The sequence below is a fragment of the Polypterus senegalus genome, chromosome 16 (assembly GCF_016835505.1).
Source record: "Polypterus senegalus isolate Bchr_013 chromosome 16, ASM1683550v1, whole genome shotgun sequence".
Lineage (NCBI taxonomy): Eukaryota > Metazoa > Chordata > Cladistia > Polypteriformes > Polypteridae > Polypterus > Polypterus senegalus.
In genome coordinates this window covers 89,671,759-89,687,439 of record NC_053169.1, presented here as the reverse complement: position 1 = coordinate 89,687,439, position 15,681 = coordinate 89,671,759, and the positions used below count along the sequence as shown (strand labels likewise).

The following is a 15,681-nucleotide window of genomic DNA, read 5'->3' as shown; positions in this document are numbered from 1 at the left end:
GTCAGTCTTTGTGTTGCAATGACTTAGTACATTTTCTTAATTTTTTCACTTAACTGGCACTTAAGTCCTCAATCTGCCTCAGGAATGATTTAAGATATGAAGAAGTAGGAGAAGTGACGGCGAAGGTGATAGGCATGATATGGCATATACATCTGCGTTCTCTTGAGTTGATTCTACAATTAAATTAAATCTATATCTATATCTATCATATCTCGTTCTCTATATCTGTACTATCTATCTCAGGTCAATAAGTCAATCGGTTTGTGAGATTCCAGTTCTCTAATATCTATATCTATCTATCTACAGCCTCTGTATTATTTATATATCTATATCTCTCTCTCTCTATATATATATATATATATATATATATATATATCTCTATATCTATCTATCTCTATCTCTCTCGTTCTCTATATCTATCTATCTCTATCTCTCTCTCTCTCTCTATATATATATATCTCTCTCTATATATATATATATCTCTCTCTATATATATATATATATATCTCTAGTTCTCTCTATCTATATCTAAATATATACAAATATACACACACAGGTTAGTGGGCTTGTTTCACTTGCCAACCCCACGGCCTGCGCCAGCCACTTCGCGTCTTTGCCGCTCACGTATGTGGATTTCACCAAACAACAAATCTTTTAATTCTTGTGGATACGCCTCTTCACTAGAAAGAAACACTACTTTTCCCTGATGGCAAAATGAATTAGACAATCTACAAGTCTCTGACAAAGTTTAAATGCGAACAACATATTCAATATCTTTTCGCTGTTCCGATTTTTCACCGACTAATAATTTCCGTTTGTTTGCGCTAATGCAATCTTTACTATCATTTTTTGAGACCTTCGAACTTTAGTACTTTCATAATCTCTAACCTGCTCTGCATGTGCATCGTACCAACGTTTTTGAACCTCTTTACAACGTTCTACTTTGTCATCTACTCTTTGTCTTTTATTTCCGGCTCCGGGTGTGGTTAAATCTCTTGGCACAAAGTCTCGTCTTGCGGGACTTGAAAATCTCTCTGAAAAAGTCATGTCTCGTCCCAGGCTAAGGATTTTTTTTATACAATAGAGAGATATATACATACACATACATACAGTCACACGGTGAATTATATAAAAGAATAGCATACTGTGAGAAAAAATTAGAAATTTATTAATTTTTTCACTGCTCTGACTCATCTGTCCCATTATCACACAATGAGGAAGAGGAACGTAAGGCCTTCCCAGCAATATCGGGTGCTGGGTGCTCTGCACGTGAATGGAAGTCCAGGGATTTAAAAAAAAAATCCAATGCCATAAAACAGATAAAACCAACATGCATTCAGCAACTCCAGGCACAATCAAATGGCAAAAGACCACAAATCTGTCAAATGTGGCGCTGCAGCTCCAGCATACTGCCCTAGGTATCACTGCAGGAGGGCACATCATCATGATCTCTCCAGATTTCAAGTGCAGTTCAAATGCCTTGTTCAGTTCAGCGCTTTCACAAGTGCTGCCAGTCAATGCCCACTAGCGTCTGATTAGCTTCTTGTGCATGGCCAATCTCTTCTGTGATACTGTGCTGTTGCCACAGCCTCTCTATCTTGCGATAGCGCTCTTGACAAAGATGGAGTGGGTTGCCACGTCTAGAAAGAAAAAAAAAAACATTTTTGGAAACCATCAGGTGACCCCAGAGACCAACTATGACTAATAAACTAATGCCTTCCAGTCTTCATTGCAATGCAAAAAAATATATCCATTGACCAAGTTGCTTCATTGCTTCTGAGGAAGCAGTAGCCATGGATTTTATGAGACGTGGCTTAAACAGGTTTTTATTATGAATTCCTTAGCTAAACCCACCTGAGCCCCTGATCTGTCTCTCCATAATCATCCAGATATGGAGGTGGATAGAAGCAGCCTTTTGTCTTTCCAGCAAGGAACAGCACCTGACATTCCCGTACCCTGTAAATATAGAGCAAACATGCGATTATACAAAGTACAAGATGTAAAATTTGCACCCATCCAAAAAAAGTCTGCCAACTGACCTGAGAAAAATGCCCACACCAGCCCCACAGGTGAAGGTATGAGCTGTGCAGGCTCCAACATCCTCACCATCCAGCTCTGTCTGGCAGCAGTAACTCTGAGAGCAAAGCATTGTACCACATACCAGGCATAACGTTGGGGCTCGACTCTTATCCCCACCAGACTTGGGGCACCTGAAACACATGAGAATTGCACAAAAGAGCAATGTAGGCCTTCCCTATTTCAACAAGCAAAAGACTGGACACACAAGCATTACACATGTGAAGTCCACGTTTGCTGACTTACGTAAAGCTAGATGCCTGGTTAATAAGTGAACTGTAGTCTTCAGGAAGAGGTACCAGGTGATTGGATTCCCTGGGATAGCTAAGTGCAATAAAAGACAGTTTAAGGAAGGAGGAAAGAGCAGACCCCAAACTATGCATCCAGAATGTCTCACCATGTGCCACATGCCTACCTTAAAGATACGTTGTGACAGAGTAAATGGCTCTGTGTCTCAGGATGACTGCACCATCTATTGAGAAAAGAAGAAAAAATAAATAAATAAAAGTGGAATTTACTCCGTCCTCAGGCAAAAGTGGACATACATTTTAGCATACTTTTACCAAAACCTAAGCTTTAGATGAAAATGCAGTTGTAGCAGCACTGCAGATTAATGGACTCCATTTTCCAGTTGCCCCATGGGTACTACCCTAATTGGATGACTGTAATGGGTGCAGGGGCTGCCGAGGACAAGGGCCGGCGGGAACTTTAAAAGGGAGCTGGCAAAGCAGCAAAGGCCCCCATTGTCTGTATTTGTGTTCACTAGTTTGTCTCATCTGCCATAACCTCTGTGGAATATCGTTTACACCCTGGATCGTGAGCCTGTAAGGATGTATGGACTGTCCCATGCTTGCCTGACATGCGAGTAGTGTTGGATCGGTCATCGTGGTTCATTGCAGGGGAGCGCTCCCCAAATCTCATCACCCCCTCAACACATCAAGACTACCGGTAGGACTGTTTGTTACATTACTTACGGAAAGCTGTTCCTGGGATTGTCATCTTATACCCCATACCTCTTCTTCCATTACTGCTCCATTGGGACTGTGTTGAGGACTTTGTCATGACAGTTTATTGCTGTGTGTTAGTATTTGTCATCGTCGTAGTGGAAGGGGAGGGTTACCCATTTACTGTATTAGTTGTTTATATTTGTCATTCAATATATTGCAGAGTTATTTACTCGATTTGCTGTTGATTAGTGTGTGTGTGAGTGAGTGAGTGGTGCGAGTCGGGCCAAGGCTGGGTGCAATCCTGGAATCCCCAACAAAAAAATAAATCATAGTCCTGTCAACAGTGTGAATCTGAGCAGCACTGCACTGCTACATAAGAATACATAATTTTACATGTATATATACAGTACATACACATACAGTATACACACGTTTGTGTGTGTATATTATATATATATATATATTTTTAAAATATACATATACAGTTTAAGTAAGAAGTTCACATGCACTTAGGGTGAAATCTTTAAAACTCATTTTATAACCCTTTGAAGATTTTATATTAAACTATAATTGTGGCTTATCGTGTAACACATCTACTTTGCGCAGGGCAAAAGTAACTTTTTCAGCAATGTTCACAAACGAGCATTTTAAGTTTTTATTGACTATATCACAATTCTAGTTGGTCACAATTTTACATTACTTTGTTAATATTTGGTAGCATTGCCTTCAAATGGTTTAACTTAAGCCAGACATCTTGAGTAGCCTTCCACAAGCTTCTTACAATAACTTGTTGGAATTTTGGCCCATTCCTCCAGACAGAACTGGTGTAATTGGGACAGGTTGGTAAGCCTCCTTGCTCACACAAGCTTTTTCAGTTCTGCCCACAAGTTTTCAAATCGGACTGAGGTCAAGGCTTTGTAATGGCCACTCCAATACCTTGAACTCATTGTTCTTAAGCCATTTTGCCAAAACTTTGGAGATATGCTTGGGGTCCTTGTCCATTTGGAAGGCCCATTTTCAAATGATCTTTAACTTCCTTGCTGAGCTCTTGAGATGCTGCTGCAGTATACCTTCATAAATTTTACTCCCTTATGATGCCATCAAATTTGTGAAGTGCACTAGTCCCTTCTGTAGCAAAACACCCCCACAGCATGGGGTTTAGGGTTTTTTTCCTTTACCACAGTGGGGATTCTTCAGTCATCAGCAGTGGAAGTCTTCCTTGGCCTACTAATCTCTTTGCAATTACTGACCTTACCAGTGTGTTCCTTTTTCTTAACTATATCTCAGACAGTTGAGTAAGGTAATGTTAATGTTTTACTGATGCCTATGATGGTTTTATTCTTGTTTTCAGCTTCATAATGGCTTCTTTGACTTTCATTAGCACAGCTCTTAATGTTGAACAATGGCAACTACAGACTCCACAGGGTAGAAGCAAGCCTAGGTGTCTTATGCCTGCACTAAAGAAGCAATGAAACACACCCGAGTAATCACAAATACCTGTGACGCCAACTGTCCTAAACAGAAAAGGGGTTTGTACAAAAAGTGTCGTAATTTCTGAATGGTTTCCCAAAATGAATGCAAATACCTTTAAATGAAAGTCTGTAATGTGTACTTTAATCACATTTGAATTGTTTGATTTGTAATATTAGGGGTAACTCAAGGAAAAAATGAGTCTTTGTATATACAGTGCCCCAATAATATTTGGGACACACACACACCCCATGCAATATTCCATTAACAGAGCTCCATTATACAGATCAGGTTACCTCTGAAAGATGGGGCTCAACAGCTCACTGTTGCTCTCAAACAACAGAAGAAGGTTGGTTGGGAGGCACAGATACCGGCATAGTTGCTCAAACTGGCAAGCATCATGACCTGAAAAGAAGGAGATGCTTCCATCAGCATGTAAAAGAGGATATACTAAAATGTAACATATCTGGCAGAATACAGAGAAAGACTGGGATACTAGTAGAAATTTATACAAGATAGAAAAAAACTACAGAAATTTTTTTTTATCTCACCTAGTAATTCTGGAGAGGGTTTCACACCATTAAGATAGTGGAAAAACATTGCTGAGCAGCGTAGATAGGGCATTATTCCAGCTTTTATACAGCGCCATAGATGCCATCCTGAAACATTCTCCCTTAAGGCACTGCAAACACAGAAACACCATTAGCTAAACAGTTTGCTGCAACTCCTGTAAAAAAGTTAACTATTACTTCGGGGAACACTTCAAACACAAGTTCAGTCTGTGAAATCCTCAAGACAGTGAGTGGGCATTAGAGCTACATTCTGCTATGAGAAAATATCAGACATTGACCTTAGGATTCAAACACTGCCAGCATATTAAGGTTAGAGAAACATTAATATATTGATCTTACAAGAGCTGTACTAACAGTTCTGCAATACATTAACTGTGGCGGCGCTTTACTTCTATTTACTGCTGCTTTAAAAAACAAGCCATTGCAGCAAGACCTGCCATTAATCTCACCTTCCTGTGTACTGCCTAAGTAAACAAAACAAGGATTCCGATGCCACTTCCTCATCTACACCTTCTCCACCACCTCCAACGTCCTGCTCCATAGCACCAAGTCCTGTAAAAAGAACAGGGGGATAAACAAATAAAAACAGACATATTAGCTACCAATCACAGAGTTTAGGAGACCATAAACTAAACATATGTCGACATTTTTTCACTGAATTGTTATGTGCAAGTCCTGCTCTGAATTTGCATTGTTGCATATTTTCCAATGAAAGCGATTAGATTTTTTTTTTGCAGTAAGTAGTAGTATATCAGAGACACTAAAAGAGAAACAGACAGAGTTCGGTGATGTTTTTGCTTCTTATGAAAGGTAATCAAACATGAAGTCCTTAAGTTTGAAAATGTTGTTGACCAAAACTGTAGCCCAGTGCCCCTAACCTGAAGATCAAGTCAAAATTGAGTTGTGAACTAAATCCAATTCATGAGAAAATAAATATCAGCAGTTTGAATATTTTAAAAATTGTGCTACATTTACATTAGCTCCATACAAAATAAATCTTACCATCTTTCACCTTCACACAGATCCTAGATACATAAAAGAAACTAAAAATTCCAGTCGAAAATGTTGCTGCTGACTAAGGCTAGTAAGCATAAAAATGCCATTACTAGAGTTCTGCAGATGCACTAAACCACAGTTGGGTCCATATGAAAAAAAATTGGGGTTGTCGATCTTCAGATGCAGCAGTTACGTCAATTTTTCCCCAAAGAAAAAGGTGTAAAATCTTCCACGCTTTCACTAAGAAACAGTTATACACATACAGTACTCCTCCTTTTCTTCCAGTTATGGTGGGTGTTCTTGACTTCACTATAAGCAAGACACATGGGGTGGAGGAGGGCACGACGATCCAGAGTGGCACAGTAAAATCCACTTTTCATAAATAAAACACACACCTCAGGTTTGCCAAAATATACCATGATGATCCTCAAGTGGACATCTGACATTCATCCATTTTCCAACCCGCTGAATCCGAACACAGGGTCACAGGGGGTCTGCTGGAGCCAATCCCAGCCAACACAGGGCACAAGTCAGGGTGCCAACCCACCGCAGGACACACACAAACACACCCACACACCAAGCACACACTAGGGCAAATTTAGAATCGCCAATCCATTTAACCTGCATGTCTTTGGACTGTGGGAGGAAACCGGAGTGCCCGGAGAAAACCCACGCAGACACAGGAGAACATGCAAACTCCACGCAGGGAGGACCCGGGAAGCGAACCCAGGTCTCCTAACTGTGAGGCAGCAGCGCTACCACTGTGCCACCGCGCAGCCCGACATTAATTTAAAAGTGAAACATTTTGATAAGCACTGACACAATTATATGTCTGAAGAAAATGCTGCAATTCACAGTATGAAATTCTGTGCCAATATTTCAGCATGGCAGTGGTTATCACAGCTGTATCATCATGGATTAGGGATGCTTTGTCGTATCATGGCCTGGAGAACTTGCCATTAATGAAGGAACTGTGAAATCTGCTTTATGTCAGGAAATTCTTCAGGAAAATATCAAGTCACTTGTCCCTGGGATGAAGTGCAACTAGGTCATGCAGCAAGATTATGATTCAACACGCCCAAGTCAGCCATTATTAGAAAAGCTGAAGAAAAAAAATGAGTTTGCAAAGGCTTAATAAAAGGTAAACAAAGATGCTGTACAAGGATCTGAAAGATGAACAAGTAGTTAATGCCTGAAAAGCCACAAATGTCACTTAAATCAAACAGTTCTGTAAAAAGACGTGGGCCAAAACAGCTTCACAGTGCTCTAAAAGTGAATAATATATTATAGGAAACTCTGTTTAGAAGTCCATGCTCCCTTTTTGCACCCATAGCTTCAAAGACAACTGTCGCTTCATACAATGTGTAGTTTTCTTTGGTGAATGAATTAAATAGGCATGAAAATTTTGTTACACGCACCCTCAGAGTCTGCTTTATCAGATCAATTATAAGTTGATGATCTAATGAGATTTACTATGAAAAACCAGCAAGAATGCAGAAAGAAGAGATATACTTTGTCGTGGCACAACATATACAGTGGGTTCAGAAAGCATTCAGACATCTTCGCTTTGTGGACACTTTATTGTGCCACTGATTTTATTTTAAAAGAAAAAAAAATGCCAGTTTTGCCCATCAGTCTACATTCAACACGCTTTGAGAAAGGTTTGTAAATTATTTAAAAAACAAAAATTGAATTCTGTCATTCATACACACCAATCGGCCACATCATTAAAACAACCTACCTAAAACTGTGTAGGTCCCCTTTTGCCACCAGAAGAGCTTGGACCCATCAGGCACCAGTTAACAATAGATCCTTTAAGCCCTGTAAGTTGAGGTGGGGTGCCCATAGACTGGATTTGTTTTTCCAGCACATCCCAGGGATGCTTGATACGCCTGAGATATGAGGGTCAACTTGAATTCATTGTCATGTTCCACAAACCATTCCTGAACAATTTCTACAGTGCAATAGGGTACATTATCTGTCACTGCCATCAGGGAATACCATTGCCATCAAGGAGTATATGTTGACTACAACAGTCTTTGGGTAGGTGGTATGCATCACAGCAACACCCACATGAATTCCAGGACCCAAGTTCTCCCAGAACAACATTACCCAGAGCACCATACTGTCTTCTGCTGGATTGCCTTCTTCGCATAGTGCATATTGCTGCCAATACTTACTTCCCCAGGTAAACGAAAAACATGCAGCCAACTGTCCATGTGATCTAAAAGAAAATATGATTCATCAGACCAGTCCATCTTCTTCAATTGCTTCATGGTTCTTTTCCCGATAGAAATATGCCCATTGTAAGCGTTTTCAGTGGTGGACAGGAGTTAGCATGGGCACTCTGACCAGTCTGCAGCTACACGACCCCATAAGCAGCAAGCTGTGATGCACTGTGTATTCAGACAACTTTCTCTCATGCACAGCATTGTTTTTCAGCAATTTGTGTTCTCATAGCTCTTTTGTGGGATCTGCCCAGACAGGCTAGCCTTTGCTCCCCATGTGCATCAATGAGTCTTGGACATCCATGACTTTGTTGCAGGTTAACCAGCTGTTCTTCCTTGGACCACTTTTAATCGGTACTAACCACTGCTTGCTGGAAACGCCCCATGAGACTTACCGTTTTACAGATGCTCTGACCCAGTTATCTAGCCATCACAATTTGTCCGATGTCAAAATCGCTCAGATCCTTACGCTTGTCTATTTTTCCTGCTTTCAGCACATGACCTTTAAAAACTGACTGTTCACTGCCTAATATATCCCAACCCTTGACAGGTGCCATTGTAATGAAATAATCAATGTCAGTAGTTTTAACATAGGCTGATCAGTGTTAGGTACAAAGCCATTTTACTATGGCACTAAAAATTGTGCTCAGGAGCATCCATTTGCTTTAATTATAATTCTTGAGATGCATCTGAAACTCGACTGGAGTCCACCTCAAGCAAAATTAACTGACTGGACATAGTTTAGAAAGACATACACTTGTAAATATAAGGTCCCACAATTCACACTACATGTCAGGGCAAAAGCCAAGTCCAGAAGTCCAAAGAGCTCTCTATAGACCTCCACAACAAAATTGCACTGAAGCATAGATCAGGTCAAGAAGATAAAACCATTTCTAAAACTGAGTGTTCCTAGAACCACAGTGGCTTCACTAATTGTGGAATGGAAGTTTGGAACCACCAGAACTCTTACTAGAGTTTGCCATGAAGCCAAACTGACTAATCAGAAAAGAAGGGCCTTGGTCAGGAAGGGGACCAAGAACCTAATGGTCACTATATCAGGGCTTCAGAAACAGGGCTCTGCTTTGATGGAAAATGTGTAGAGAGGATGACCATCTCTGGTTCACTCGATTATTCAGGTGTGTATGGTACAGTGGCAAGATGGAAGCCATTCTTCACTAAAAGGTGTATAAAAGTTTTAAAGCAGGATGACAAAAAGTCTCTGGTCTGATGAGAAAAAAAAAACCCTGCACTATTTGGACAAAACTCCAGGCACTTTGTTGAAGACCAGGAACTACTGATCTTCTACCCAATACCATTCCTGCTGTGAAGCTTGGTGGTCGTAGCATCATGCAATGGAAGTGTTTCTCATAAGCAGGCTCAGAGACTGGTTAGAACTGAGGAAAGGATGAACGCAGCTAAATACAGAGAGGTCCTTGAAGAAAACCTGCTATACAGTCCAATGATCTCAGACTGGTATGACAGTTCACCTTTCAGCATGATAATGACTTAAGACAACTCTGAAGAGGCTTCAGGTCATGTCTCGGAGTGTCCTTGAGTGGCCCCGGCAAAAACCAGACTTGAACCCAATAGAATATCTAAGGAGAGATCTGAAGATGGTAGTTTACAAACTGTTCAAATCAAGGTGATGAGGACTCAAACCTGTAAATGCTGCCAAAGGGGCTACTACAAAGTATTGAATTAAGAATATGAATGAGAGTTTTCAGTTTTTAACAAATCTGCAAACCTTGCTTTAAAACATGTTTTCATTTTGTCACTATGCATCACCAAGTGTAGACTGATAAGCTAAAATGACAAATTTATCTGCAATAAAATGTGAAAAAAGTGAAGGGGTCTAAACACCTTCTGAACCCACTGTATGCATATATTTGGTGTATGTGGCAGCAGAAGTGTCCACCGAAGGTAAAATATATTAAGTACCTGGTGCAGAAGTAAGAACAATCTGTACAATGTGAGCCATTGTCACCAAATGAAAAAGGTGTAGCTCCCCGGTGGCAAGGCTGTGACCCGAGAAGTCTTGACAGTGCACAGATGAATACGACAAAATGAGACTGACCTGAACAAGGACAGAGAGAAATACAGTTAGACCGTGTTAATTTAAGGAAAACAAAATTTGTTGTTTTTGCCCTCTCTTTCAAATGAGAGGCTTTTAAGGCAGTTCATTTAGGTGCTACAAAAGGCAACAGGTCAGGGATAATCAATTACAAATTCACTTGGGCCAGATTTTCAAACCAAGAAATTTAGCTGGTCTGATATATTCAGCAGCCGGTAAGGAGCAGGTAATAAATTTAAATCAACACAAATGAATGGATTGAAAAGCAAGTAATGTTTATTCATTGTTTCCCTTTTAAATTTGGTCATATCTGTCATAGGCACATCAAGAAGTGCATAAAAAAAAGCAATAAAAAGGTATAATTGAAAAGAATCTGAAGAAGCAGAAATACTTTTTTCTACTTTGAAATAAAAAAAACAAACATGTTGGTCATATCTGATCTAGGTACACCTCAAAGTACATAAAACATAATAGTGCACAGTATTGGCAAGAACATTTGTTTCCCTCTTGAAATAAAATAAACATTTTGCTCACATCTGACCAAGGCACATCTCAACATCCATTAAAATGAAAGAGGGCACAGACTTAGCAATAAAATTGTTTTATTTCAAAAGGGAAACATGTATGACCCTGGCATATCACAAAGTAAATTTAGCAGAATAAAAAACTTCTATTAGCACTTGTTCCACATTTGTGCACTAACAGTAACACACATGAACACAACGTCTTCTGCACACTGAAGGATCACAGTTTTGTTTCAAATCACGTGTGTGATTAGCCGTGTGTTTACTGTAAGCCAAAAGGTGGCGGGTACCAATACGTTGTGTTCTGATCAAGTTTCAGGTACCTTGAATGTATATAAAAGCCAACAGTCTGAGCCCTACATGTTTTTTTTTCATTTGATGAAAAAACAATGTTTAAAATTTGAAATCGACAAATCGTGACGTATAATTCTTTACATTTATATAGTGCTTTACTCACAAATCGAAGTCTTTTCAAACTCCACGCTTGGAGGACCTGGGACTTGAACCCATGATCTCTTTATTGCCAGGCAGCGGCCCTACCATTATACCACGTGCATAGGTACTGCATAATATTGTCCTTGACAGTTTAAAATTCAGAATTCCCAAAATTTAAAAATAGTAACAGGTTAATGACGAGCTCTACAATCTACAAAAAAGTTATGCAGTCGTGGCAAAGCAAATCTGTGTTCAATTTGAATACATTTTAAAGACAATTCCACACTTTTAGCATGTTTTCATCAAATACAGTCTAATTTCATTCTTTGCTTTGAGTTTCAAGCCAATGGCTGATTGTCATCCTTGTAACAACCATGAATCCTCAGGATCGACGCGTGCGAGTGGAGGGCCAACCAATTGTATGAAGAGAAGTGTGAAGACGGCTGTTATCAGTAACGAGGCGCTCATAGGAGAAATAATTACATTCATTTGTGAAAACCCACATTCACACTCACTTGATGAAACTGGAATACAACCAAGACACAGCACACAATTAATTATAGAATCATTTAATATACAGGGTGTCCCAAAAGTTACGATACACTTCCTTTTTTCTATTATGACCACCGTTGCAGGGGAAAATTACCTGGAGATGCTGCAGGAGTTTGCTGTGCCACAACTTCAGGTGAGGAGTGACCTTGCTAATGTCTTTTTTCAAAAAGATGGAGCCCCTCCCCACTTTGTCAGAGATTTCCTGAACAACAAGTTTCTGACCGATGGATCAGTCAAAGGGGTACCCCTCAAATGGGCTCCCGCGCTCCCCTGACCTCACAACCTTTTGACTTTTTATTGTGGGGCTATATCAAAAGCAAGGTGTATGCCACTTCAGGGAAGAAATACTGCAAAACATCGGAGAGGCCTGCGTCTGAAGGTGGCTGAAAGTGGTCGGAAATGGAGGCACTCATGTGGAGGTATACAACTAGTCTTCAAGGCGTTGCAACGTGATGGCAAGCCTAGAAAGCAGAACTGCAATGACTCCTTTGTTGATGCTAGAAATATTAATAAACTCAGTTTCTTGTGTAATTTTTAAGAATTTATTAAAAGTGTATAGTGACTTTTGGGACACCCTGTATAGTCAATGCCACAACCAACAGTCGTCACTGGTAATGGCCATCACAAGAAACTATCATAGGCTACCACCATAGTTTCTAAACACACAATAATGTGCTGCATTGTGGGTTAAATGTTGCATTCATGGGCTGCACTACTGTAGGAATTTCTGAAGGCTTACAAAATGTGTTTTTCTAGGTTTTTCTCAGTATTTCTGCTGGGACCACGGGCTGGGCCAATGGGAGGTTGCTTCTGGGCTGCATGTGACCCACAGGCCGTCATACGAACAGGCCTGCAGCAGGCATTCTTTTCAGTACATACAGATGTTTAGTCTAGATCATGTTTACAAGTGTAATGGAACCTTACCAGCAGGTGAAACATATCAATATCTAAGATTCCAGGAGACTTTTCCACATGGGCATTTGGCATCAGTGCTGTATTAAGGAAAACAAGAGTAGTGTAATTAGCAGTGATTAAATGACCACAAGTATTAATCAAAAGCTACAGTCAGAGGGTTAGTGATCACAGGACAAGCTGTGCCACACAAAGAAAATGTGAGTAACGATCTCTGTTGTATAATGGCTTGTTGGGGCTTACCTGCAAGCAACCTAATGAAGTGATTCTGCACCACTGACAGAGATGATACTCTCCAGGACGCAGCCCCAAACCTTGTCAGATACTTCAAACAGTCATCCTGTGGAAATAACAGCAACTCTTGGTCTCTTATATAAAAATTTGAAAAATGTTAATGACTGCGCTTTCTTTGACAGATGCTAATTTGACAAGGTCTGAAAAAGTATTTAGTTTAAAACAGCTATAACTGAAGAAGAGGGTATAAGAAAAATACAGGGTTTCCAACCCACTACAGAGACTGCTAACACATAAATATTGGGGGGTTGGCACAATTGGAGAGTATGAATGGGCGAGAGAAAAAGGCAAAGAAACTGTTAATCTCACCTGTCGACATGGTAAACTGCAGAATAAAGGCTTGTCCTCATCCGACAAAAGCCGCTCTAAAAGTGAGACAGAACAGTTTTTCAGAAAAGGACACACACGATACAACTGTTGTACAATGCAGCAGTTTAAAAGGTGGGGCAGATGGGTCATTAAGGTGGAAGTAGACAGTCTCAGGTAACTGGCACTAAAAATGTTTAAAAATACATTGTAAGAATAGGAAAGTAAAAGCAACGCTATAATTTATTAAATCACATGGACAACAGTTAGGTAAGAGTAGGAGGAGAGATTTCAGTTTAGCACAATGGCGATAGCAGCATTTGTAGTTGTGACAGGATGAAAGTGATCAAGAAGCACATTCCACGCAGAAATGCAAACTGCATCAAAAACAATGGAGCTAATCAAAAGACAGATCCTCACCTACTGTCTGGATACTGTATGCACAACTTCCCCAACACACAAGAGGAAGGCGAGGGTCTTTCTCATTTGGGTGAACCTTAAGGCCCACCTTGTGAGTGGCTGTCCCAAAGGTAGTAAGCATTTCTGTAATACTGGCAGAAAAAGGATTTCTAAAAAAAAAAAAAATAATAATAAAATAACTGGAGTTGCATGTCATTAGGTGTTCTGTCACCAATTAAAATGGCTGGTTCATAGTACTATTACTTTCATATTTCTATAATTGGGGAAACAACAGGTTATTCTGTAACAAACAGTGATTTAGTGGTGGACTAAAATGGCAACTTTGCAAGAGAACGTTGAACACCTCGCCAGTACACCACGTGGTTTAACAAGGCGCAGAAACAACCGGTTTGTTAACACACCAGGGCAGATTCAACAACTGTGTGCTAATCATTCATAATGTTTTGTATCAAATATATATAACATGCTAAAGTGTAATGAAATATGGACACATTTTTAAAAATACCTCTTGCTATTTCAAAGGATGCTGCAGCACATTTTGTAAATCTCAAAGGACACACTTTTTTCCCCCACCTTTATGTTCTACCCAATGAGCACGACAATCTATTTCAAAATCATTTAAGTAATATACAGTAGTACTTAACCAGTTTAAAATATAATGGGTCAAAATGTATTCTTCATAGAAGGTGAATCAACTCATATGGACGAAATAAGCAAGCCAATATTCATTAGCAAACACTGCCAGTAGAATGAGGGGTTTATGCAAAAAGATTAACAAAGCAAGATACTGATCTCTTCAATACATCATATTGACTAGGTTTTTCTACTGAATGAAAAAAGGGTTTACAGGACAGCATAGGCCAAAATACAGGACAGTCTCCATTCAAGAACTGAAGGAACCAAAATGACTCAAGACAGAAACAGTTGGTATCTCACGTTTATGCTACATGCACAGCAATCACACTAGACTCAAAACAAGATGTTACCAGTGTTACATGTCACAACAAATCTAACAAATCCATGTGAGATTTTATTTTCTTGCTGGAAAAATGGCAAGTAGTGAGCAGTTTTCCATATAAATAAAAAAAAAAATTAAGCATTAATTCAGCTTTTGTGTGTGTTTAAAAATAATAATAATAAAAATTGTTGAATTGTAGGTGCTTAGATTTTCAAGGAAGAACCATGTTTCAAATAAGGATGGTCTAATGCACCATTTCTAAAAAGAGAGAGAATTACAACAAAAACTCACGGAGGTAGGATGTCAGGCCTGAACCCTGGTGCAACTTTCGAACTGTCCTGTCCACACTGAGAGTCACCTGTGCAGATAAAAACATTGAGACAAGTCAACAAAAGCAAGCAGCCAGTGCATTACCTGGTCGCTCCTTGTCACTTGAAGCTGTGCTAGGGTCCTTGGTTAACTTTTTTTTTTCCTTAACGGATTCATTTTTGGTTTCCAATTCTGACACTGGCTGTGTTCAGTTATTATTTGGACGTTAAATTTTGCTCTTTATTAGTGATAAGGATTATAAAGGCAGAGTAGCTCAAATTCACAAATGTAGTTTTCGGGTTGTTTTTCTATTTGTAGTACAACTCTCCAGTTTTATTTTAATCAAATTACAGAGTTTTACTCTTCATCTGGATTTTGATCCCTTGTGGAAGTTTTGCTGGTATGCTGGTACCATTTCTCTGTTGTGGTTCTTAAGCTTGGGTTCGAATTTTTGCAAAAAAATCATAAAGATCCTGACTGGAGAGAAAAGTATCGCATTATGTGACATGACTCTTCTTAGGTGTACAGATGAAGAGAGCTCCGCATAGTGCGACTCTAGTAACACAATGACAAAATTAGTGTACGTAGAACAATGATTCTTTGACAATCAA

General features: G+C 39.6%; 1 protein-coding gene across 3 annotated transcripts in view; it reads right to left on the bottom strand.

The window, feature by feature from the left end:
* Positions 1-1,142: 1,142 nt before the first annotated feature.
* The window catches only part of ubr2 (ubiquitin protein ligase E3 component n-recognin 2), a 64,838-nt gene continuing 50,299 nt past the window's right edge, over positions 1,143-15,681 (bottom strand). For all 3 annotated transcript variants that reach the window (XM_039738738.1, XM_039738740.1, XM_039738739.1), the window contains exons 34-47: positions 15,053-15,119; positions 13,804-13,952; positions 13,387-13,442; positions 13,027-13,123; positions 12,796-12,863; positions 10,228-10,363; positions 5,515-5,617; positions 5,045-5,175; positions 4,790-4,898; positions 2,492-2,548; positions 2,323-2,400; positions 2,040-2,210; positions 1,855-1,956; positions 1,143-1,640 (exon numbers count right to left, since the gene is read on the bottom strand). In XM_039738738.1, coding sequence (XP_039594672.1) covers positions 1,499-1,640; positions 1,855-1,956; positions 2,040-2,210; positions 2,323-2,400; positions 2,492-2,548; positions 4,790-4,898; positions 5,045-5,175; positions 5,515-5,617; positions 10,228-10,363; positions 12,796-12,863; positions 13,027-13,123; positions 13,387-13,442; positions 13,804-13,952; positions 15,053-15,119 — 1,466 coding nt within the window. In that variant the 3' untranslated portion in view covers positions 1,143-1,498. The remainder of the gene's footprint in view (positions 1,641-1,854; positions 1,957-2,039; positions 2,211-2,322; positions 2,401-2,491; positions 2,549-4,789; positions 4,899-5,044; positions 5,176-5,514; positions 5,618-10,227; positions 10,364-12,795; positions 12,864-13,026; positions 13,124-13,386; positions 13,443-13,803; positions 13,953-15,052; positions 15,120-15,681) is intronic.